Consider the following 24,154-nt stretch of genomic DNA (forward strand, 5'->3'; position numbering starts at 1 on the left):
AATAACTATTAGATTTTGTTTGTTTAATTGAATTTCCTCAGATAATTCAGATTTGAATTGCAAGTCACTCGAAAAATGTAAAACTATGAATGCAAAAATAGTATCCATGTTATTTAACATAAGTTACGGTCGATTTAAGTAGCAGACCGGAATTTTCGAGCACCATACTCACTAAATATGACCGTGAACTTGCCATCCAGTTGTTTAAAAATTGTATAAAACACAAACAAAGTTAGAAAATTATGAAACTTCTCCACATGTCATGATATCATATGTAGAGGCTGTGATAAAAATTTGAGAATGTTTTGAGAAAGTTGTGACACACTGTGTGTAGAAATCTAAGTGGCCTACACATGAAATCATAGAGTTTCAATGTATATCGGCTAGTTTTCTATCCATGGTGCGTCATAACTTTTTCGAAACATTCTTAAATTTTTATCACAGTCTCTACATATGATATCATGACATGTGGAGGAGTTTCATGATTTTCTGACTTTTTTTGTGTTTTATACAATTTTTAAACAACTGGATGACAAGTTCACAGTCATGTTTAGTGAGCATGATGCTCGAAAATTCCGGTATGCTCCTTAAATCTGCTGTAACTTATATTAAATAACATGGATACCATTTTTGCATTCATGGTTTTACATTTTTTGAGTGACTTGCAGTTTAAATCTGAATTATCCGAGAAAATTCAATTAAACGAACAAAATCTAATAGTTATAGCAAACATTTTTATAATTGTGCAAAAATGAAACATGTAAGTCTACATAGTGTAGGAACATACAACAAAAAATTTGGTTAGGAAAAGAAAAGAAAAATATACTTTGTCGAGTGTCCAAGAATGGCACCTGGCAAAGCCTCAGGCTTGGGACACTCGGCAAAGATAACAGCCGTCAGCTATAGACGGCGGCTGACGGCCCTTTACCGAGTGTCACTGTTCGTCGAGTGTTTGGCACTCGGCAAAGCCGTCTTTGCCGAGTGTCTCCCTGTGCCGAGAGTCCCGCTCTCGGTAAACGTGGTCATTACCGAGAGTAGAACTTTACCGAGTGTGACACTCGACAAAGACTTCTTTGCCGAGTGCCTGACAAAAAGCACTCGGCAAAGCGCCAGATTCTGGTAGTGCGCCACCAGAATTATCCCAATGCGAGTTAGGTTTTTTGCTTCTGCTGTCTTCTGTGCCGTCGGTGTAGTCCTCTTCATCCTGAGCGCCGACGTGCATATGCGATCGGAAGAGCATGCCTTTGAAACCAGTTGCCTTCGAGATCCTGCACGAGGAGGCAAATATGGTTTTTGGGAAGTGTCTTCACGTGACTGCTCGTTATCTTCTCGTCGACCCTACCGCCGACGTCGTCGATCCTGCTACATCGACGCTGTCGACCATACTGCTTCAACCCACGTCGTCAAGCAGTATGTCTGATCAGTACGCATCATCTGATTTAACTTCATACTTCATTTATATATTATGATAGAGGTGTGCCGTATTTTTATGATTAGTCTGCCCGTTAGGTTACTTGTTAGGTAACAATCACCTAGATTATTTATTGTTGGCCATGGTTTATATTCTGAATTTAACCTGAAATATGTCTAATTACTCAACAGGAACACACTGAGAACAATGTTCATTATCTGGGAAACGCTGCAGCAATTTCCATCTTTGGCAAGACTTTGTCTGCATATTTTTAAAATAGAAATTTTCATCGTTGGGCTTATTATTATAATAATTTTACTTTCGAATATTTATCGTCTGATAGTTAATTTTTAAACTAAAACGCGATAAATAAAAAGTAGTTTTTTATGTGGTGGTCATGTTCTAGACTTTAGTACAAGGCCCCGAGTTTTGTCGGCACAGCCCTGATCACATGAGCAATATTCTATCTTCGCAAGAAACTTTTTAACATTCAGGATGCAGTAATCTGTCCTCCAATCTAGAACATTCTACCTTCACAAATCGGATATTTCATTTTCATATAAAAATTGAAGTTTTAAAAATTATATTCATATACTAGAAGTAAAAAAATAAGGAAAAAAAAATAAAAACTCACGCAACGCAACACTATGGCGAACATCAAATACAACAGTGCGGGTCGGGGCAAAATTAAATACAAAGATATTTTGGATGGAACTAGCAGCCCAAAATGCAGTTTAGAAAGAGAGCAGGTGGATGGGCCACTAGTCCACCAGTGGCCAGAATGATTCCCGAGCAGCGTTTCGTACCCCGTTGACACTTTTGATGTTGCGACATGGCGTCGTCATCGGTGGTTGCCGTCGCCTCAAAAGGTGAAGGAGACCCTGTTGGCGATGGTTGCGATAGTCTGCTACTCTGCCTGCCACTCTCTGGTGGTGCTGATTCCTATTTCCTGGTGTATCACCAGCTGTGCACACGGCCACACGCCCTTGTAACTTTAATTACTACTCTCTATGTTCTACTATTAAATTCATTTTAGCATTTGCTTTTTATCTTTATATTCAAATAGAAGATGATGAATATAAACATGTATATAAAACACATATATCAAATGTCGTATGAATCTATTAATTTTCTAAAACAAATTTTAATTTGGTACAGAGAAAGTATTTCATACTTAAAAATATTATATATCTTAATTTTATAAGAAATATTCTACATTATATGTGTATTTTATATCTTTACTTGTGATATTAAAACAAATAAACTTTCTTTGCGCACCGATACCCATGGTCATTACGTGATGGCGCCACTGTAGAGGACTCAGAGTGGCAAAGGTCTTCGAGTGAACCGTAGGCAACCGTAGAGTTGACTAGGGGTCTAAATTTGGAGTGAACTCAAGGTAGAAAGGGTGGGTTTTACTCCGAGTGAAGTGGAGGCAACCCGAAAGTTGACTTGGCCTCTAACTTAAGAGCGGACTCGAGCTAAGGAAGGTTAGTTTGATGGTTTAGACCAAGCCACCTTCTACATCTAGGCTCATAGGTTCCCTTAAGCATGTATCTAGTTTCCTCATCGAGCTTTTGTTTGTGATTTTCACTCAAGTCATACTTTAAGGGCTTCTTTGTACCTCAAGCACATTCAGAGTGTCCCTCTAGTCCACTTGGAGAGCTTTTGATGCAATCACTCATCACACCAAGGAGCCTTGAGACACCACCACTAGTTCCCTTAAGTATGTATCTAGTTCCCTCATCCAGCTTTTGTTTGTGATTTTCACTCAAGTCATACTCTAAGGGCTTCTTTGTACCTCAAGCACATTCAGAGTGTCCCTCTAGTCCACTCGGAGAGCTTGTGATGTAATCACTCATCACACCAAGGAGTCTTGAGACACCACCACTAGTTCCCTTAAGCATGTATCTAGTTCCCTCATACAACTTTTGTTTGTGATTTTCACTCAAGTCATACTCTGAGGGCTTCTTTATCCTAGAGCACATTCGGAGTGTCCCTCTAGTCCACTCGGAGAGCTTGTGTTGCAATCACTCATCACACCAAGGAGCCTGAGACACCGCCACTAGTACATGCGGTTGTGAATCTATTTGTACAAACGGTTGGGCTAAGAAAACCGTCAAGAGAAATCGATCCACTGGCGGTTCTCAGTTACACGCCTGCAAAATAATTATTTCTACTGGCCCCAACCGCTAGTAAAAATCCTTTGTAGGAAACATAAAAATGTGTTTTTAAAATAGTAAAAAAAATATTTTCATTAGGAGAGTCCTCGCGCAGGCCTCGCCTAACGGCTCTGTCAAAATCGCAAGTCGTGACATTTGTCGTGCAAAATTCGCAGCTACGCAACCCGTGGGAATCAAACCCCGAACCTCACTCTCGCATCTAACCCTCTCTACGACTCCATCTATCTTTTACTTCATGTCTATATTGCAGTTTTGTTGCTCACATATTAGAACAATCCGAGTATAAATTAACTATTTGAGGTTGTAAACAAATTCAAACGAACAAGTTGCCAACTACAAAGTTCCATAACTTTTGAAGTTTTACAACTTTTATTTTGGTACTTTCCTCATCTGAAATTATTTGTAAAATTTGCATTTTAAATTTAACAAATTGATATGCAATTTTTGAGAGCCGAAATGATTTCAAATAAAAAGTTGTCAACTATAACGTTTCATAAATTTTAGAGATTTACAACTTTTATGTTGGTGGTTTTTTTTCATATAAGGTCATTTGGAAAACTCAAACAATTCAGAATAAAAATGATTTTTTAGTGGCGGTTTCTTAAGAAACCATGTAAAAATCGATTTTTACAGGTCCGCCTCTAAAAATCATGGATTTCTAATGACTGTTTTCTTAATGAACTGTCTGTAGAAATATGATTTCTACATGTGGTTTTCTTAAGAAACCGTCACTAGAAATAACACTGGTGCTTGATAACCGAAGTTGCCTGTAAAAATTAAACCCCACTGTAGACGCAGAGATCTTTCCTACTAGTGCACGACCACGCCTAGCTTCTCATACTTAAACAAGTACTAGTCGAATGCCCGTGCGTTGCGACGGCTAACAACAATACCCACGTAAACTATCCACCAAAAAAATCTCAAGATTTTTTATTGATTATCCCCGTTCTCCGTATAATATTTTTTGATTTAGCTAACTGTTGTTATTGTTTACTCCATCCAATGTGTCTTGGTACAACACGACCAATGAAGTGAGTGATTAGAAGAAAGTTCACAACGACTGACTAAACGAACAGAGATTATATAATGACATAATTCCACCATACAAAGACCAAATAAGAGAAAGTTTGTGAGCTCAAGTTCTAAAATAAGTCATATGAACTCAAACTTATAAAAAAATAGATCAAAATATGGAGTGGTTGCTAAAGTCAGGCATCAATAAAAACTGGATGTGCTCTATATAAATTATGCTACTTCGTCCAACTCGGTGTCATTCCTCAGTGACTCAATCAAAGCTAGAACCGCAGATGACTCAAGCATCCAACCTAAGCTTTTCGGGTGTGTTGAGAGGTTGAACAATACCATGACTGTGTCTTTTTGTCCCTGGGTGTCCCTTTGGTCATCATAGACGCAAGCTCCTCCACAGCCCCTGGCTCATTCATTATTTTTTTCTTATAATCATGGACTATAGATAAACTGAATAGCATAGTTGTAGCATTCTCCTTGGCCTCTGTTGCTAAATCATTCTTCAACACACTGACGATAAAATGGAGTAATCATCTTGTTCCATAATCTGTCTTTGTTCGGCTCAAAGATTGATAGATTGAGCAAAGCAGACACTGTGTTCTCCTACGCCATCCAATCGGATGACAGCAGCAGCCTGCATAGCAATGGTATCGCGCCCAACTCAGCAAGGAACATCCGATTTTGCTTCTCAGTCTTTGCCAGCAACCGGATTTCCCTAGCTACGACTGGCTTTGCATGCATTATCGGATCCCTCCATCAGCGTCTTCACCAAAATCCTTGTTGTGGCTTTGTTTGCCTCAATTGATGCCTTGCTGCTGCACGACGTTTCAATCATCCTTTTCGTTGCTCTCATGCAAATCAAATAAAAATTAGGACTAATTTTTTTGTAAAGGGAAGCACATAGATAGAATGGGACATCTTGGTTATTTTCTCTGTAGAGGGCGATGTGGCCCTTTTATCTCTTATTCCTATGAAGTTTGCATCATCTAAAGTTTGAAACCTCTTACGACGTTTTTAGATTGGGTAATAGCTAACTCTTTTGTGGCAGTCCGAGTATGCATTGGTTTTGTTGTCTTAATATCTAAAATGATTTATTGTAAACACAGTTGAACATGAAAATTAGCAAATCAATAATGGTAGAGAGATAGATGCATTCAAGCATTCTTTCTTTCTTTTATTCAGATTGGCATACGTGTATTTTTTTTTGAAAAGCATGGAGGACCATACCAACAGTATTAAACTTAGTTATTTGTTGATATATGAAAATATCAAAGGTCAAACTAACCGAAGCATAACAAAAACAAACAAATGGAACCCATTTTGGTACAAAGGTTGGCCTTCTTAAGGTTAAGTGCAATGGAAACTTTCTTGACACCATGATTATTTGTGACAAAGAATAGGACGCACTTATTTCTTGAAGTGGGTCTCGATGTGTTTGCAAATAGTTGGATCACAGAGTCACTGCCATTCAGCACCAGTGGAACACCGGGCCCATAAGCACTCCATTCCTTGAATGATTCCCAAAGATCTTCGAGTCATAAAGAAAGTTGTGAATCCATAACAACAACACCTCGTCACATCCTTAGGCTTGTCTGTAGTGGAAAAAAATTGAAGCTAGTCAGCAACACAAAATCAAGCCGGTTCTCTAAAACAGGAATGATATTTCAACCAAAGAATAAAAATTGTCACGAATAAAGAATATAGTAGTACAAACATTATTACTGCATACATGATAAGAAACAAACAACATCATTCAAATCGTGGTTTATTATTTGACAGAGATCACTTCACATAAATATATAATCTAGAGAGTAGAGACAACAACAGATATGCATACAAGTAATTACATGGGAGTGCAAACACAGTTATAACAAGCAGTCAAGCACAACAATTAAGAATCTGACAATTATGGTAATCTTTGTTTTATACCAAAGGAAGATTTCAGGGTTTTCGATACATAACCAGTAGAGGAATCCAAGGTTGGTAGGTGTGTATGCACTTGTACTCGCTTCAGATCCGAATGCCGCTAAAACCAAAAACTTTGACTGCAACCTCCCGCTACTGACGGAATCAGTTATTGTTCATTTTGATCAGATCCAACAGAAGCTAGCACATAGCAGTCAATCACAAAACTTTGACTATAACCTTCCTCGACTGACGGAACTCAATGGCCTCGTAACTCACCACCATACAGCAGATGCTAGCACATATCAATCAATCGCAAAACAATAGCAAACTTGGATTGACATTTCATCGAACACCTAGACTACATGCAGCGACAACATAAAGCAACAAGCGGGATACTCTACCTTGATGTGGTTCTTGTAGTAGCCCATGACAATGGAGCTATTAAAGAAACATGGCCTCGTCGTAGATGGCAGGCGCCACCTGCAGCGGCGTGTCCCCACCGTCGTTGAACGCTCAGGTCTGCGCATGATCCCGGGTTGGCTATGGCTCCTCCACCGCCACAACACGTCCACGGGGTCGTCCTTCCCCACGTCCGCGCCACGTCCGCGCCGCCTAGATCGAGGAGGAGCGAAGGCAGGGAGTAGGCGACGCTAGGGCTAGCAGGTGGGCGCGAAGGTGGAGATGGAGCAGAGGCTGTGGGAGATTGCAAGGGAGGCGTGTGGGTCTAGGCGATGTGTGGCAGTTGTGGGATGCGTGGGACGGCGGCGATGACTGCGGGAGAAGAATCTACTCACTTCTAATCAAACTTGCAAATCTCCTCGACAATCCTCCCACACATCTTAGTTAGCAGTGCGGCGACCAGCGACTCAAACAGTGTCACCGTATCTGGAGATCCAAAACAATCAAATCACATCAGGAGCCACGCATCGGAGGAAGAGGGGGAGAGGAGAGGAACTTCATACATATTGGAGCTCAACACGTCACCGGCGCATCGGAGGAAGAGGGGGAGAGAAGAGGATCTCCATACCTATTGGAGCTCAACGCGCTACTGGCCCGCGGGGCTGGCTCAATGCGGCAGGTGTGGGGCGAGGGAGCCTGGGTTGATGGCGTGGTGGCTGTGCGCGGGGATCAGCGAGAGAGGAGGTATGGCGTGAGAGAGGCTAGGGTTTTGCGTGCGGTTGAGATAAGGAGGGAGGCGTGGGATGAGGGACTGCGGGTTAACCCGAGAAAAACTGAGGGTGATTTTTGTAAAAAAATGACGCACGACAACCGTTGAAACTGGTGCTTTAAGTATAGTATAGATATAGTGTGTGTGATTTCAGAATTATTGAATCTAAATTGTATACTTAAACAAGTTTAGGGTATGATTTAAGAGTTTGTGGATCTAAATGCCATACTTACACAGGTTTAGAGTTCGTGGACATAATGGCATAATTAAGCTACTTTGGAGAGCCTAATATACGATTTAAGAGTTAATGGATCTGTCTAGTACCACCTCACAAGTTTGAATGCCGGCCATGCATTTGACTCAAAAAAATAGTTATCATTCATGTTGTGATTTGTTTCATCACTAAAGTAAGTTTGGTCATGACATATATTTTCATACATTTGCATAAATTTGTTGAACAAGACAAATAATTAATGTTTCTAGAAAAAGTCAACCATGACGTATATTAAAAACCAAAGAGAATATGGGGGTGTTTGGCACTGCTCTAGATACACTATCGGAATCCGGCTCTTTGTCGAGTGCTCGGAGCTTTGCCGAGTGTCTTTTGTCGGGCACTCGACAAAGACTTCTTTACCGAGGGCCACATTCGGCAAAGAAAGACTCTCGGTAACGACAACCTTTACTGATGATAGCACACTTGGCATAGTCAGACACTCGGCAAAGACTTCTTTGTTGAGAGTCAATCACTTGGCGAATGGTGACGCTCGGCAAAGGACCGTCAGCAGCCGTCTATAGCTGACAGTCGTTATCTTTGCCGAGCGCCAGACTCTGACACTCGGCAAAGATAAAAGTGTTTTCTATACATATTAGACTTATATGTTCCATTTTTGTCTACACTGAAGTTCTATGATTTCATGTGTAGCTCGTGTAGGTTTCTACACATAGTGCGTGACAGCTTTCTCGAAACATTCTCAAATTTTTATTATAGGCTCTACATATGATATCATGATATGTCGACAAGTTTCATAATTTTCTGACTTTATTTGTGTTTTACACAATTTTTAAACAACTTGATCGTAAGTTCACGGCCATGTTTCGTGAGCACGGTGCTCGAAAATTCTGGTCTATTCCTGAAATAGACCGTAACTTGTGCTAAATAATATGGATATCATTTTTGCATTCACCATTTTCCATTTTTCGAGTGACTTGAAGTTCAAATCTGAATTATCCGAAGAAATTTAATTAAACAAACTAAATCAAATAGCTATAGCAAACACTTTGATAATTGTGCTAAAAATTGAAACTTGTAGGTCTATATACTGTAGAAAAACACCGCAAAAAATTTGGTGAAAAAAAGAAAAAAATGCAAATATTTTTTGCCGAGTGTCAAGGAAGGACACTCGTCAAAGTATATTGTGCCGAGTGTCAACAGGTGGGCATTTGGCACAGTTTTTTTAAAAATTAAAATAATCTCTGTCGAGTGCCTGCGATCTGGCGCTCGGCAATCTAACCCAGGACATTTGGCAAAGTGTATTTTAAAATTAAAAAAATCTTTGTCGAGTGCCAGATCGCGGGCACTCGGCAAATATATTGTACATATCGGAATCCAACCTCTTTTCTGTCACACACTCTCTCACTTCTCTCTTCTCTCTCACGCCGCGCCGCCGCCGCCTCTCACCTCCGCCGCCGTTGCCCGAGCGTGCCGCTGGCCCGCCCTCGCGCCGCCGCCGGCCGCCCTCATGCCACCGTCGACCGCCCTCGTGCCGTCGGTCGCCATTCGCCGTCACCAGCCGGTGAGCACATAAGTAATAATATTTGCATATAACTATTGTTTCTAGGGAGATAAGTACATTGGTTAAGAGCCTAATGCATTAGATTTGTTTAAGGAGTGTCATTACAATAGGAAAAAGAAATGCTACACATCTACCGTGCTTTATGAGAAGAAATGATGACATATCTATTAGGAGCAGTTCTAATCTCAAGTACGTATGCCTAGGCCAAGTGTTACACTTGACAATAGGCTTTTTGCCAAGTGTCAAGGTCATAGCACTCGACAAAGAAGACACACCTAGACACCGGTAAAGTCGGCACTCGGCAAAGAAGCAAATTTTACCGAGTGCCTCCTAGTGCACTCGGCAAAAAGAACTGACAAAGGGGCCGCCAGCGATCTCTTTGCCGAGTGCTAGTCCGCCGGGCACTCGGCAAAGAGGGAGTCTTTGCCGAGTGCCACCCAATACGCTCAGCAAAGGACCTGGTAAAGGGGCCCACGAGGAGCTTTTTTGTCGAGTGTCACAGTGGACACTCGGCAAAGAGTGAGCATTTGCCGATTGTCATAAAGTGACACTCGGCACAGGCTCCGTCGCCGTTACCTGACGCCGTGATGGCAACTTCTTTGTCGAGTACTTAGTGACACTCGACAAAGACTTTGCCGAGTGCCCGATAAAAAGTACTTGACAAATAAGTTGTTGCCGATGTACAGTTCACTGAGCTTTATTTGCGGATTGTCACACTTGGCAAAACCTTCGCCGAGTGTTTTCCAGGCTTTGCCGAGTGCTTCAGACACTCGGCAAAGAAGCTGATTCGGATAGTGATACCAGCTTCGATCGCGCGTGAAATTGTAGTTTATAATACAAATTTAAATAGGTTTAAAAGTTATTTGTAATCTATATGAGAAATAAAATGATTTATCTAAGAGTTCGTAACTTGAATTTCACGATTTTCTAAAGCTTTTAAATAGATTTAAAAAATATTTGTAATCTATATGAGAAATAAAATAATTTATCTAAAAGTTCGTAACTTGAATTTCACCATTTTCGAAAGCTTCTAATAATCTGTTTCACCAACTTAACTAGATTTTGTGAAGCCCCATCAGCATAGTGGACCGCGAAATATTCCTCAGCATCTTTCCGTACCCCCTTGGCACCTTGGACCATTGCGGTTGTAGCCCTGCAACATATAGCACATATCTCAAAAGCCAAGGTAAAGGAGACCCTGTTGGTGGTGGTGGTCGTCGTAGGTGACTCAGGTGGGATAGATTCCCTGGTGTGTGTGGTGGCCGTGCAAATTATTGATCGCTCACGGTCCCAAACACAATCATGCAAAGAGAGATGTGATCCTCTCCAAGAAATGCCATGCATGCCCACCATCTCACTGCTGATGGCACACACATATATATCGTCGTCGATCTGCAACCTTAGCTTCAACCAAAGGTACGGTAGTAGTTTCCCTGCTGCAACAGCTTGGCATGGCGCCCAAGCTTCCTGTGCTACGACGAGCAAGGTCGCTGCCGCTGCTTTTTCTTGCCAACTTTGTTGTGCTGCAGTTACAATGCTCCTATGGGCTTCCGCTCCAGAATGAACCGAGACAAGTAAGCTAGCTCTGTTTTTTTTTCCCTTTTCTTGTGATCTTGGTTTGGTCACCTTCATGCATCTTGGTACTACCGCCGGCAAAATGCCATGCTTCAGCACCCCCACTCCAAAAAAGTAACGCTAAAGTAACGGAAGCCATTTTTGACGGCATCACGGACGACTAGGCCTCTGACCGTGGCGGCGCGTGCACACGAAACAGAGAGAGAGAGGGGAAGAGTTATTTTTCGGTGGCTAGAGTTAGGATTGCCGAAAATTACATCTATTTTTGGTGGCGAGAGGACAGCCGTAAAAAATAACAAAAGCCACCGAAAATAACCAAAGTCATTGAAAATAACATACTATTTTCGATAGCAGTTCTCTGGCCGCCGAAAATGACTGTCGCTCTTGTTGGGCTAATAAGGTGGAAAGAAAAACATCTTTTGATTCTTTTACCAGTTTTGTTACTAATTTTAGGGTAGTGGGAATTGATGTGCGTTGGCCGGTCCCTTACCTCAAATCAAGCAGTGGGACGAAAAATACAAAGTATACTATATAGACTGGTGGGTATTAAAAAACAAAAAGATAAATATATTTAAAAATAAAGAAGTCACAACAACTACTGGAATCCGGCTATTTGTCCAGTGCTTTCTATCGGGTAAAGAAGTTTTTGCCGAGATTCGCACTCAGCAAAGTTCTACTCTTGGTAACGATCATGTTTACCGAGAGCAGGACTCTCGACACAGAGAAACACTCAGCAAAAAACGATTTGCAGAGTGCCGAACACTCGGCAAACGGAGACAATGTACAATTCGCCGAGCTTTTTTGCCGAGTGTCAGCCTTCACCGAATATTTTGCAGACTTCAGACACTCGGCAAAAAAGTTGTTTCGGGTAGTGAAGGCGATTACATTATATCAATTGGTTTCTCTATTGTCTACCACCTGGGAAACACTTTTTCAGCTCCATTCTGTGCAAAAGTAGATCAAAGAGCTCCATGAAATCATTGTAGCAGTTTTGAACCGATTGTTCAAGTCACAAGTACAATAATATACATGGCCAAAGGCACACCCAATTTAGCTTTAATTTATAAAAATCGCCTGAGTAGTATGGACGTGGATAGCACCAGTTTTTCTAATTTGTAGGGAAAAATATAAACTAACAGCCAAGAAATTAATTCATATGAGCATCTTTCGACGACTATCTTGACTCTTGAGTAGTTTCTAGGGACTGTCACTTAGCTACTATTTTTTTTCATGCAACCAGGTAAAACGGAGAATATATACACCACAAATTATTTGATAAAATGAACCTATGTCCAAGAAGCAATAAAATATGTGGAGTTATTTCTTACATGATTAACTTAATTACTTTTGATATGTTTAACTCTAAAAAATTACTTCTATGTGTGATTATTAGCTAACTTACGTGATGGAAACATGCACATACCGAACAGATATACTTCCATGTGTCACGTTTTTAAGAACCAGAGTAGATAGAAATAATTATTTTTACAGATGAGTAAATTAGAATCGTTAGTGGAAATCGATTTTCACTGATATAATAAAACTTTCAATAATAATATTTTTTAGGATTCATAAGCGAGGTTTTAAAATGGCAAAAAAAATATTATAATTACGGGAAGCCTCACCCACCAAGTTTGGTCCGTCGAAGTTGAAAGTCACGGAATTTTTCGCGTGCTACGTGGTAGGTGGGAATCAAACTTGTGACCTTAGCCTCACATATACCGTACTTTACCACTCTACTCATCAATTACTTCATGTTTATATGGTAGTTTTGTTGGGCACATATTATAATCAATTGTGTGTAAATTTATTATTTCAGGCTGTAAAGAAATTTAAACAAAAAAATTGTCAACTACAAAGTTAAATAACTTTTGAAGTTTCAACAAGTTTTATTTTGGTACTTTTCATATTTGAGGTCGTTTGCAAAATTTCTATTTTAATTTTGGCAAATTTAGATGCACTTTTTGAAAACCCAAAATGATTTCAAATAAAAAAGTAGTCAACTACAAAGTTTTATAACTTTTAGAGATCTACAACTTTTATTTCGATAGTTTTCCCATACGAGGTCATTTGGAAATAACAAAAAATTCAGGATATAAATGATTTGTAGTAGCTGTTACTTAAGTAATTCGTCTATAAGATCATGGATTTTTAACGAAAACCGCAAGTAAAAATGATTTCTAAAGACAATTTTCTAGTACAAGCATTACTGGTGTTTAATATCCGAAACCGCCGTGTGAGAGTCACCGAATTCATCAAAAAAAATTATGCATTCCATGGCGACAGAATCAACAAATTGCGTTTAATATCCAACCAGCTTGTCTATACCGCGAGGGGGTTGATGGTGTGTGTGTGTTTCAGATATACATCATCTACCTTGGTGGGCGACAAAGTGACGATGCTGATCTTGTCACTGCTTCCCACCATGATCTCCTTGCGTCTGTTGTCGGCAGGTAATTAACTCTATATACAAATTGAAATCAACCCAATTAGTTTTAATGCATATAAACTACTTGTCTGTACGTGCATTCTGAAGCAAGCAAGAAGCGGTAGAGTCGATTATCTACAGCTATAGACATGGATTCTCCGGCTTCGCTGCTTTGCTCACGAAATCACAGTCTACAAAGATTGCAGGTACACACAACCGTTAAATTGCAAGTACTGATAAATATATAAAAAAAGATATATATTTCCTACACATATCATCATGTTTAATGTTTTCTGCTGGCAGGTCTGCCTGGCGTAGTTAGTGTAACGAAAAACCGAGTCCACCACACACGCACAACTCGAAGCTGGGACTTTGTGGGGCTGCACTACAACGACGATCAGCCAAACGGTTTGCTCGCAAAGGCGGCTAAATACGGAGACGACGTCATTGTCGGCGTCATCGACTCAGGCTTCTGGCCAGAGTCGCCTAGCTACGCTGACCACGGCTACGGCCCCCCTCCTTCGCGATGGAAGGGAGTCTGCCAGGGCGGCGACGACGGCTCGTTCGGCCCGAACAACTGCAACCGCAAGGTCATAGGGGCGCGGTGGTACGCTGCCGGCGTGAGCGACGACAAGGAGAGGCTCAAGGGCGAGTACATGTCCCCCAGGGACGCCGAAGGCCACGGAACCCACACCTCCTCCACGGCGGCCGGCAACGTCGTCGGCAACGTCAGCTTCCACGGGCTGGCGGCCGGCGCGGCGCGAGGCGGCGCGCCTCGCGCCAGGCTCGCTATTTACAAGGCCTGCTGGGGCGCGCCCCCGTTGTCGGGCTCGTGCGACGACGCCGATGTGATGAAGGCCATGGACGATGCCGTCCACGATGGCGTTGACGTCCTCTCGGTCTCTATCGGCGGGCCCTCTGAGACGCCGGGCACGTTGCATGTCGTCGCGAGTGGGGTCACGGTTGTCTACGCCGCTGGGAATGATGGGCCTGTCGCCCAGATGGTGGAGAACTCGTCCCCGTGGCTGTTCACCGTCGCCGCAACGACTGTGGATAGGATGTTCCCCACAGCCATCACCCTGGGAAACAACCAGATTGTGCATGGTACGTGCATACACTAGCTAGATTCTATGATGATTGTCTTAGGAGTTTGTCCATATTTGACAACCAATTAACATCGCGCACAAGTCGCTGATGATTTTTTTTAAGGTCAATCCTTATACGTGGGGACGCAAGGGAGAGAAGATCATTTCCACGAGGTCGTGCCCTTGGTGAACTCAGGGTATATATATATGATTGATTCGTACACTAACCAATGTCAATTATTCACCAACGAATATGCATGTGTTAAATAAAACTGAGAATAATATGGCAACGAATATTTGGCGTACATATAATAATGAGTATTAAAACGTCGGTGTATATACATACAGTTGTGATCCAGAGTACGTAAACAGCAGCGATGTGAAGGGGAAGATTGTCTTCTGCATCACACCGGACAGCTTGTATCCATCTGCTACAGTTACTGCTGTTGCACAGCTAGTGTTGGACAATGGAGGGAAAGGGTTTATATTCACGGGATATAACAGGGACAATATCGTTCGGTGGGAACCTGTTACAAGCAAAATGATACCATTCATTTTAATCGATCTTGAGGTCGCCTACCACATCTTGCAGTACTGCATGTACGTACGTAAACACTGATCGATTAACATATATTATATCGATGCTGGTTATATCACACACTAATCCTCTGAAGCAGCTCAACTGACGGTACCCCAAGAGCAAAGATCTCTTTGGCTCAAACAACTTTTGGAACTGGGGTTCCTGCCCCCAAGGTAGCAGTGTTCTCGTCTAGAGGACCTAGTGCCGTCTATCCAGGCGTTCTTAAGGTACCTTAGCTACCTTCTATATATAATTCTCTGTCTTGTCATTCATCCCATCCATTTCTTCTACAACAGTCCTCTTCAAACTAACATTATTGTTTCCATGCATACACATGAATAATATTCAACAGCCTGATATAGCTGCACCTGGGGTGAACATCTTAGCTGCCGCCCCACAAATTCCTTATTACAAAGAGCAGCTGGGTGGCGTCCTGTACCATTTTGAGTCTGGAACATCCATGGCTACCCCTCATGTGTCTGGTATCGTCGCCCTGCTTAAATCATTGCATCCTGACTGGTCACCTGCGGCCCTCAAATCGGCGCTCATGACAACTGGTATGTGTATTAAATAATCTCGCCTTGCTAGCTTAAACAACCATGTCCAATACAAGAATTGTCTTAAACAACATTGTTATTGTCCCCCTGCATGCAGCACTTACCACCGACAACAACGGGATCCCGATACAAGCAGATGGAAACCCAGTAAAGATCGCCGACGCTTTCGATTACGGAGCAGGGTTTGTCAACCCAACCAAGGCTGACGATCCCGGTCTCATATACGACATCCAACCGTCAGATTACCTCAGGTTCTTCGACTGCACGGGAGGGTTGGGTACCAACGACAACTGCACGGCACCTAGGGCATCTGTTGTAGACCTCAACCTTCCGTCGATCGCAATCCCTAGTCTCAAGGCGCCCCAAACCGTCACGCGCACCGTCACCAACGTTGGGCGCCAGACTAACGCAGTGTACAGAGCAGTCCTCCAGCCGCCTCCGGGCGTGGAGATGTCCGTTGAACCGTCGGTCTTGGTCTTCGATGCCAAGAGGAAAGCACAGAGCTTCAAGGTGGCCTTCAAGGCGACGCGTCGGTTCCAGGGCGACTACACCTTCGGTAGCTTGGCATGGCACGACGGAGGCAGCCACTGGGTTCGGATCCCGGTTGCGGTCCGCATCGTAATCCAGGATCTGTATTCGACCGTCTCTTGAATCGATCCCATTGCGGAACTCGTCTAGAAAAAGAAATAATGTTACATGAAGCTAGCGAGTGTTTCCATAAGGAACCCTCGCTCGTGGTGCCAAGACCGTATTTGGTGCATATATATGAAAAATATATATCCTTAATTTTGCTTGGGTTGGTTATTTGTTTTGATTTCTCTAAGGTTCTTCGTTCTTGAGATTGATTTCAGTGATCGATGTCTCAGATACGGTACAACATTACCGAATTATAGCAAACTAGCTAGGCTCTAAAATGGTTAACACACAAATATCTTGAAACTATAAGATCCGGTCAACGTGCCCACACAACCGGAAACAACTTCTTTGCCAAATGTCTGAAGCAATCGGTAAAGCCTGAAAAACACTCGACGAATGCTTTGCCAAGTGTGACACACGATAAAGAATGCTCGGTGAACTGTACATCGATAACGGTTTCTTTGCCGAGTACTTTTTATCGGGCACTTTGCCGAGTGCCACTCGGTACTACGCAAAGAAATGTCGTCGTCACGGCGCCAGGTGACGACGTCGTAGCCTACGTTGAGTGTCCACCGAGTGGCATACGGCAAAGGCACACTCTTTGCCGAGTGTCCACTGTACTGACTCCCCGTGAGCCCCTTTGCTAGTTTCTTTGCCGAGCGTATTAGGTGGTACTCGGCAAAGGCTCCCTCTTTGTCGAGCGCTCGCCAGACTAGCACATGACAAAGGGATCACCAGTGGGCCCCTTTGTTAGTTCCTTTACCGAGTGCACTAGGATGCACTCGGCAAAGGGATCACCAGCGGGCCCCTTTGTCAGTTCCTTTGCCAAGTCCACTAGGAGGCACTTAACAAAGGTTGCTTCTTTGTGTAAGTGCAATCAACCCTAATTGAGGGTTTTGGTGATTAAATGACAAAACAAACAGAGATTCTAACAAGTTTGCTCCTAGCATGTACGCAGTAATTCTACAGACAGGAGAAGTACAGATCTTACGAGCATAAAAATAAAAAGCACAGCAGATTTAAAATTCCACATCAAATGGCGTGCTCCAAGTGCTTTGAAACAACGGCGGTACTCATTTTACAGTTCTTGAGTTATAGGAATCTCCGTACAATTAAGAGGGATCCGCAATGGTTAAGTAAGTTATGCAATGAGCTAAGTTCAAAACCCTTTGAAAACATCCTTGAGAATATTTTTCCAGATCATGAATGCCCTTGAGAAAGACCAATTTTACTTCCCACAAAAACTCCACTTTTGTCCTCCTTAAAACACTCAAAATTTGGTTTCAGCCCTGGAAACCGGTTCAACCGGTCCTGAAACCGGTTCAACCGGTTTTGGGACTGTTCCTCTGCCACCCCTGCTCTGACCTGTCTGACAGTCAGAGCTATCAGAAAAAGTCGCTGCAGATTTTTTGGGAAAACCGGTTCAACCGGATTTTTCCCTTACTCAACCGGTTTTGAAACCGGTCGAGTCTCCGGCTGAGTAGGTTAGTGAACCGGGATCCCCCTGGTAGAAACCGGTTCAACCGGTCTGAAAACCGGTTCAACCGGTTTTTACTCTTTTTCTCCCAACGGCTGCCAGCTTTTGGGGGATCCTTTATATACCCCCTCACTCTCTCTCTCATTTACTTCAGCTCCTCCCACGAAATCTTGGCTGACCAAACTCTCAACAAGTGCATTCATTTCACCTTTCACACCCGCAATCACATCTCCTTCAATTGCTTGAAGGATCCTTGGTGTGAGGTGAACTCGATCTAACACGCTGTCATTTTCATCTCGATTCTCATATTCTCTTTGTTCTTGAGCTCGTTGCAAACTTAACCTTGTGCGGATTTGTTACTCTTGGAACCTCGTGTTACTTGACAGTTAGAGGTTGCTTGGGAGTCTCCAAATTTGTGGACGACCCCAAGAAGTTTGTATCACCCGCTCTCTGAGCATATTTGAGAAGAGATTGCCTTGACCTTTGTGGTCGGCTTGTGGAGGATTAGGGTTGGAAAAGACCCGGCCCTTTGTGGGCTCCTCAACGAGGAGTAGGACACCTTTGTGGTGGTTGCCGAACCTCGGGTTATATCGCGTGTTCTTGTGTGTTCTTGTTAAGCACTTTAAATTTGTTGGTTGGTTCATATTATCTATTCGAGTAGATCTTGCGTAGGGCAAGTCATTAGCAAAATCTTTCACTACTTCGTAATATTTGTTTATCTAAGTTGAGCAGGTTCAAACTTGTTCAGTTGTGAACAAAATCAACTGAACCGGTTTGCACCAGTGCAACTTTAATTTAACCTTTCTCGAAGTTTTTAGTGAAAAATTTCAGGTGTAGCCTATTCACCCCCCCCCTCTAGGCTACTTTCAATTGGTATCAGAACATCGTACCTCGTTTTACGCTTAACCGCGTGAGGAAACGATCATGTCTACTCAACGGGACCATGTGGATCCTATCCTCGAGGATATTCCCATCACATCCTCCGGTGAGGAAGTGGACCCCAAGGTCCTCGACCTCGCCATGAAGATCGCCGAGAGGATGTTCCTCAAGATGAAAGAGGAAGATGCTAAGAAAAAGGCCGAAGAAGAAGAATCAAGAAGAAAGGCCGAAGAAGACAAAGGTAAAGAAAAATTTGATTACAATGACGACCTAGTGGATCTTTTGGTGTCGAAGGTGTTGAGCAAGGTAAGTCTCAACACCGAAGAATCATCTACCAAAAGCAAAGGTAACGAGTTTAGTAAAGTTCAATTCAATTACTCTAGAAATTTTATTCCCAACTTCTCTTCCGCCCCACTTGGAAAGTTACCAACTCTTAGTGAGTTGAACTATGACGAGTGGGCCGATAAGATGAAGTCGCATTTAATCGGTGTACATCCTAGTCTTTGGGAGATTGTTAATGTAGGTATGTATAAGCCTGCCCAAGGAGAAGAGATGACTCCAGAAATGATGCAAGAGATTCATCGCAATGCTCAAGCAGTGAGCATAATTAAAGGAAGTCTTTGTCCGGAAGAATACCGGAAAGTTCAAGGAAGAGAAGATGCCCGTGACATTTGGAACATTCTTAAAATGTCACATGAAGGAGAGCCCAAAGCTAAGAGACATAGAGTTGAAGCTTTGGAGAGTGAGCTTGCTAGATATGATTGGATCAAGGGTGAGTCGCTTCAATCACTCTTTGATCGATTGATGGTGTTAGTAAACAAGATAAGAGTACTTGGAAGTGAAGATTGGAGTGACTCCAAGGTCACAAGACTATTCATGAGAGCATACAAAGAAAAGGATAAGAGTCTAGCAAGGATGATAAGGGATCGTGATGACTATGAGGATATGACGCCTCATCAATTATTTGCAAAGATTCAACAACACGAGTCCGAAGAAGCCCCCATCAAGACAAGAGACTCTCATGCCTTGATCACAAATGAACAAGACACCCCCAAGAAGAACAAAGACCACAAGGCAAAGAAAGTGGTCGAGAGGTCAAGTGATGAAGATAGCTCAAGTGATGAAGACACAGCTATGTTCATCAAAACATTCAAGAAATTTGTAAGGAAAAATGACAAGTTTCAAAGGAAAGGAAAGAAGAGGGCATGCTATGAATGTGGCCAAACCGGTCATTTCATAGCGGATTGTCCTAACAAAAAGGAACAAGAAGCCAAGAAGGAATACAAGAAGGACAAGTTCAAAAGGGAGGCAAGACCAAGGGACATTTCAAGAAGAAGAAATATGGTCAAGCCCATATTGGTGAAGAATGGAACTCCGATGAAGAGAGTTCTAGCTCCGAAGAAGAGGAAGTGGTGGCAAATGTTGCCATCCAATCTACTTCAAGCTCGCAACTCTTCACCAACCTACAAGACGACTCCTACACTCCAACTTGCCTCATGGCAAAAGGAGATAAGGTAACTTTATTTAGTAATGATTTTCAAAATGATGATGATGATGAACAAATTGCTATGAAAAATAAAATGATTAAGGAATTTGGCCTGAATGGATATAATGTTATCATCAAATTGATGGAGAAGCTAGATAAAAGAAAAGCAACTCTTGATGCTCAAGAAGACTTGCTTATCCTTGAAAAGGAAAGAAACCTAGAGCTTCAAGGATTGCTACTTAATAAAGATGAAATGCTAGATGCCTTGACTAAGGAAGTATCTTTAGTCAAGATAACTATAGAGGATAAAGAAAAGGAAGTAATCAATATGAAAACCTCTATAGCTAGTCTTGCAAATGAAAAGGATGCACTTGAATCAAGCATATTAAGCTTGAATGTCCAAAATCAAGAACTTCAAGTGCAACTTGAAAATTGCAAGAATATCAATGCTTCATCTTTATTGATTGAATCTAAGTCTAGCTCCTCAAATAATACCTTTTGCAAACATTGTGCCAAATACCATGCTTCTTGTTGTCTAACTAACCATGCAAGGAAAAAGAGCCCACAGGTGAAGGTCAAAGAAATATTAAAAAGATGCTCTAGCAATGATGGGTTAAAGAAAGTTGAACCCAAGTACAAGTCCCTAAAGCCCAACAATGGAAGAAGGGGGCTTGGGTTCAACTCAACCAAGGAAAACCCTAGCACAGTGCATAAGGGGTGGAGATCCCCCAAGTTCATAGAGGGAACCACCCTATATGATGCCTTGGGGAGGATTCACTCCTCAAATGACAAGTCAACTCAAGTAAAGGTAAACTTGAGTTCCACAAAGAGTAAGATGAAGGAAGCGGCATCAACAAGTGGAGAAAAATTTAATGCTCCCATTTCTCACTCTTATCTTTGTGATTACATGTTGACTTGGGATTTAGGGAAATTGGTTGTTAAATATGTGGGTGCCTACACTAAAAGAAAAGTCATGAAAAGAAGTGTGTGGGTACCCAAGGCTATAACTAACACTACAGGACCCAACTCAATTTGGGTACCTAAAAGCATAGCCTAAATTTGTTTTGCAGGTCTACTCCTCTGGTGGGTCAAGTTGGGTGCTTGATAATGGATGCACAAATCACATGCCCGGGGAGGAAGACATGTTTCATTCCTTGCAACTAACTCAAGAAGCACAAGAAATTGTGTTTGGAGATAGTGGCAAGAGTAAGATGATTGGTATTAGTAAAATTCCTATCTCTGACCAACAATCACTTTCAAATGTTTTATTAGTAGATTCTTTAAGCTACAATTTGATGTCCGTTTCACAACTTTGTGGAATGGGTTATAATTGCTTATTTTCTGACTAGGTAAGTGCCCGTGCGTTGCAACGGAAACATATAATACCATGGTAACTTATATACAAAATATGTCTTATATTGTTATAAGAAAATGTTTCATAATACATTTGTGATCCTGGCCATACATAATTTTTGTTATTTTAATTTAGCCGTTTCACTACTACATTTCAACCATCATTATTATGCAGACTTCGATATATACCACAATTTGCATTGTCTCATCATTGCAGAGTACGTGTCACACCTGCCGGTAGAAGTTCCCTCGTACATCGTCAGTCTCAGGCACGCACCACCATACACGCTTGATGACATTGTTGGCACGAGAGTCCAACAAATAAAATACAACAACTCGACAGCGATGACCAGGAAAGAACGCAAAAGAAAACACGAGAAGCCAACACAATCCCACAGCTAATCTCGCCTCTCTAGTTCCCTTCATGCAGCCTCCTGTATATCCAGCTGCAGGCCACGCCACTTCGCTCACTTGTACTCCAGGATCATGTTGTTCTCTGGGGCCAAGCCAACGCAGGCCCTCATGATGTTCTCCAGCATCGCCCTCTGCTTTGCCAGAGCGTTCACCACCGGTGTGCCGGGCGGAACCTGTCGTTCAGGTTTTGTAAGAGAAGATTAGCGATTGGATTGGAGCAAGATGCGGTGCAGCGATGCCAGAATTAATGCAGGCGAAAAGGCTTACTAGTGGTGCCTTGGTGAGGTAGCTAAGGATGGTGGCCACCGAGTGGAAGGAGTGGAACTTGTCTTGCATAATGAGAGACATTAGATGATGGTGCTGAAGTGCTGAAGCGCTGAATCACCTAGCATGCTTCGGGTTATTCACTTGGTGGGCTCTTACCGTTCCCTCAGGTTTTAGCTAGATCCTGGTGCTAAGCTCAGCCAGAAGCACCAGATCAAGGATGATCGGTGCGGTGAGGAGCGAGTCCTCGCAGGTGTTGTGCAGCATGATGGTGTTCTTGCTGCCCATAAAGATCTCTGATGTGTACTCGTCCATAGCCCTCTTACTATCTCCCACGTACGGCACATACTGCATGCAACAAATGAGTGGCAAGTTTCAATGTAAATCTACGTTTAAACTGCTGCATGTGCCATCTTTTTAAAGAGGTGGAAGTTCAGCTAACAGACCTTGATGACAACAACATGATCGGGATGCTCGCCGGGCCCATAGAGAATGGCATTGCTTGAGACAATGTCATCCACCACGTTGCTCTTGGAGATCTCCTTGGACCTGAATGTTTGAGGGGCAGACAGGTTCATGCCGTTGTTGTTTCCCAAGTGGTTGTAGCTCACAATCGAGGTGGGCTGCATGAACATATACAAGAATTATTGTAAGTATGACGTCTGCCAAAAACATTTCGAAGGGGGGATATCAGGTTTCATTGATAAATTGTACCTTTATTCTAGCACCAACAAGGAAATCAACCAGGACTGATTTCATCTTGGTCTGCCACTCTTGAAGTCGTCAACACCGATCAGGCAGTTGTTCTTGATAGCAAGATCAATCAGCCCTACAAACATGCAACAAGTATAATAAGTCTTTGAACAGAAATGCAACACCATAAAACTTTGCAAACACACCAAACTAAACACACCAGGCACAAAAGTGTTCTGGGGGCTCCCATTGATGAACGACACCCCCTCTGTGACACAGGCAATGGCATATAGTGTTGATGGCGAGATCTCCGCCTCGTTCTTGTCCACAGATGCCAGTAGATTCTCCATTGTGTCGTTGAGACAAGCGCATACATTGTTGTACCTTTCAGTGTTTGCAGTCCACAGCACGACTACCTTGTCCACTTTGTTCTTCTCCTTAAACTTCCTGTTTCATTGGCTACATATAAGCCATAGCTTCTATAACGGATTACTTATACCAGTGAGCCATGTTGCTTCAACCATGTTAATCTAGATTCCCAAACCATGTCCACCGAAATACATCATTAATCGTGGATAGTTTGTTAACTTTTAAGTAGTTTCAGTTCTTTGTGGAGTCCTCATGGAAGTGTGAGTGGTTACTGTATACAATGTCAAATTGTTTAACATACCATAGAGACCTCTACATGCACCAGTGAAACAATATGTTCTGATATGTATGTATATGTACTAAATTCATAGCGGTATTTCTTTGTTTTAGGTTGCAATGAGGACACTTCTTTAATTGCACAAAGGCATGTTAGGTTGCACTGAGGACACTTCTTTAATTGCACAAGGGCATGTTAGCATCCATGTCCGAATACCTGATATCCTTGATGATCTGCTCCAGTAAGGATAGAAATGGATAAAAAAGAGGCATTAAGAAATCAACAAAAATAAGTGTAGGAAAACAAGCAGTTGTTTGTTCACAGTAACCTGTACAGTTGCGGTCATTATTCCATCCAATAAGATTGAGGTCACCTCCAGACTATATTTTTTCGAGCTGCAAAAATAGCAAACAGTTCAAATTATTTGAGAGCATAATCTTTAATATATTAAACAAATCTTGGAGTGCAGCAATTGGCCAGAATTAGAAAGATGAAAAAGCAGCGCCTTAAGTGCTAGACATAGCAATCGTTCCAAAGTTCTTAATAAGATCTTCCTTGGTTTATTGCTACTATCCAGAATGGAGATAATCTT

General features: G+C 42.2%; 1 protein-coding gene, 1 long non-coding RNA gene and 1 pseudogene across 2 annotated transcripts; 1 reads left to right on the forward strand and 2 right to left on the reverse strand.

Annotated features, from left to right (window-relative positions):
- Positions 1–5,852: 5,852 nt before the first annotated feature.
- On the reverse strand, positions 5,853–7,822 carry LOC103630088 (uncharacterized). The gene is made up of 3 exons (XR_554823.2): positions 7,556–7,822; positions 6,930–7,413; positions 5,853–6,212 (listed from the first exon to the last, which is right to left on the reverse strand). It is a non-coding gene; the product is annotated as an uncharacterized lncRNA (long non-coding RNA).
- A 3,101-nt stretch (positions 7,823–10,923) lies between these two features.
- On the forward strand, positions 10,924–16,517 carry LOC100191892 (putative subtilase family protein). Its single transcript, NM_001137316.1, has 9 exons — positions 10,924–11,063; positions 13,426–13,517; positions 13,601–13,698; positions 13,796–14,596; positions 14,702–14,774; positions 14,926–15,177; positions 15,255–15,384; positions 15,510–15,714; positions 15,812–16,517. Exons 1-9 carry the CDS (start codon positions 10,941–10,943, stop codon positions 16,363–16,365), a joined length of 2,328 nt encoding a protein of 775 aa, NP_001130788.1. The 5' UTR covers positions 10,924–10,940; the 3' UTR covers positions 16,366–16,517.
- A 5,495-nt stretch (positions 16,518–22,012) lies between these two features.
- Positions 22,013–23,908, reverse strand: LOC103630089 (inositol-3-phosphate synthase-like; annotated as a pseudogene).
- Positions 23,909–24,154: the final 246 nt, after the last annotated feature.

Source organism: Zea mays, chromosome 6 (genome assembly GCF_902167145.1).
Source record: "Zea mays cultivar B73 chromosome 6, Zm-B73-REFERENCE-NAM-5.0, whole genome shotgun sequence".
Lineage (NCBI taxonomy): Eukaryota > Viridiplantae > Streptophyta > Magnoliopsida > Poales > Poaceae > Zea > Zea mays.

What these genes read in the sequence shown, in the direction of transcription:
- LOC100191892 (NM_001137316.1), top strand. Translation starts at nt 10,941, where the DNA reads ATGGCGCCCAAGCTTCCTGTGCTACGACGAGCAAGGTCGCTGCCGCTG. An exon ending in AAACAACCAGATTGTGCATG is followed by an intron (nt 14,597 to 14,701) that starts GTACGTGCATAC and finishes ATTTTTTTTAAG; the next exon opens with GTCAATCCTTATACGTGGGG. An exon ending in GTGCCCTTGGTGAACTCAGG is followed by an intron (nt 14,775 to 14,925) that starts GTATATATATAT and finishes ATATACATACAG; the next exon opens with TTGTGATCCAGAGTACGTAA.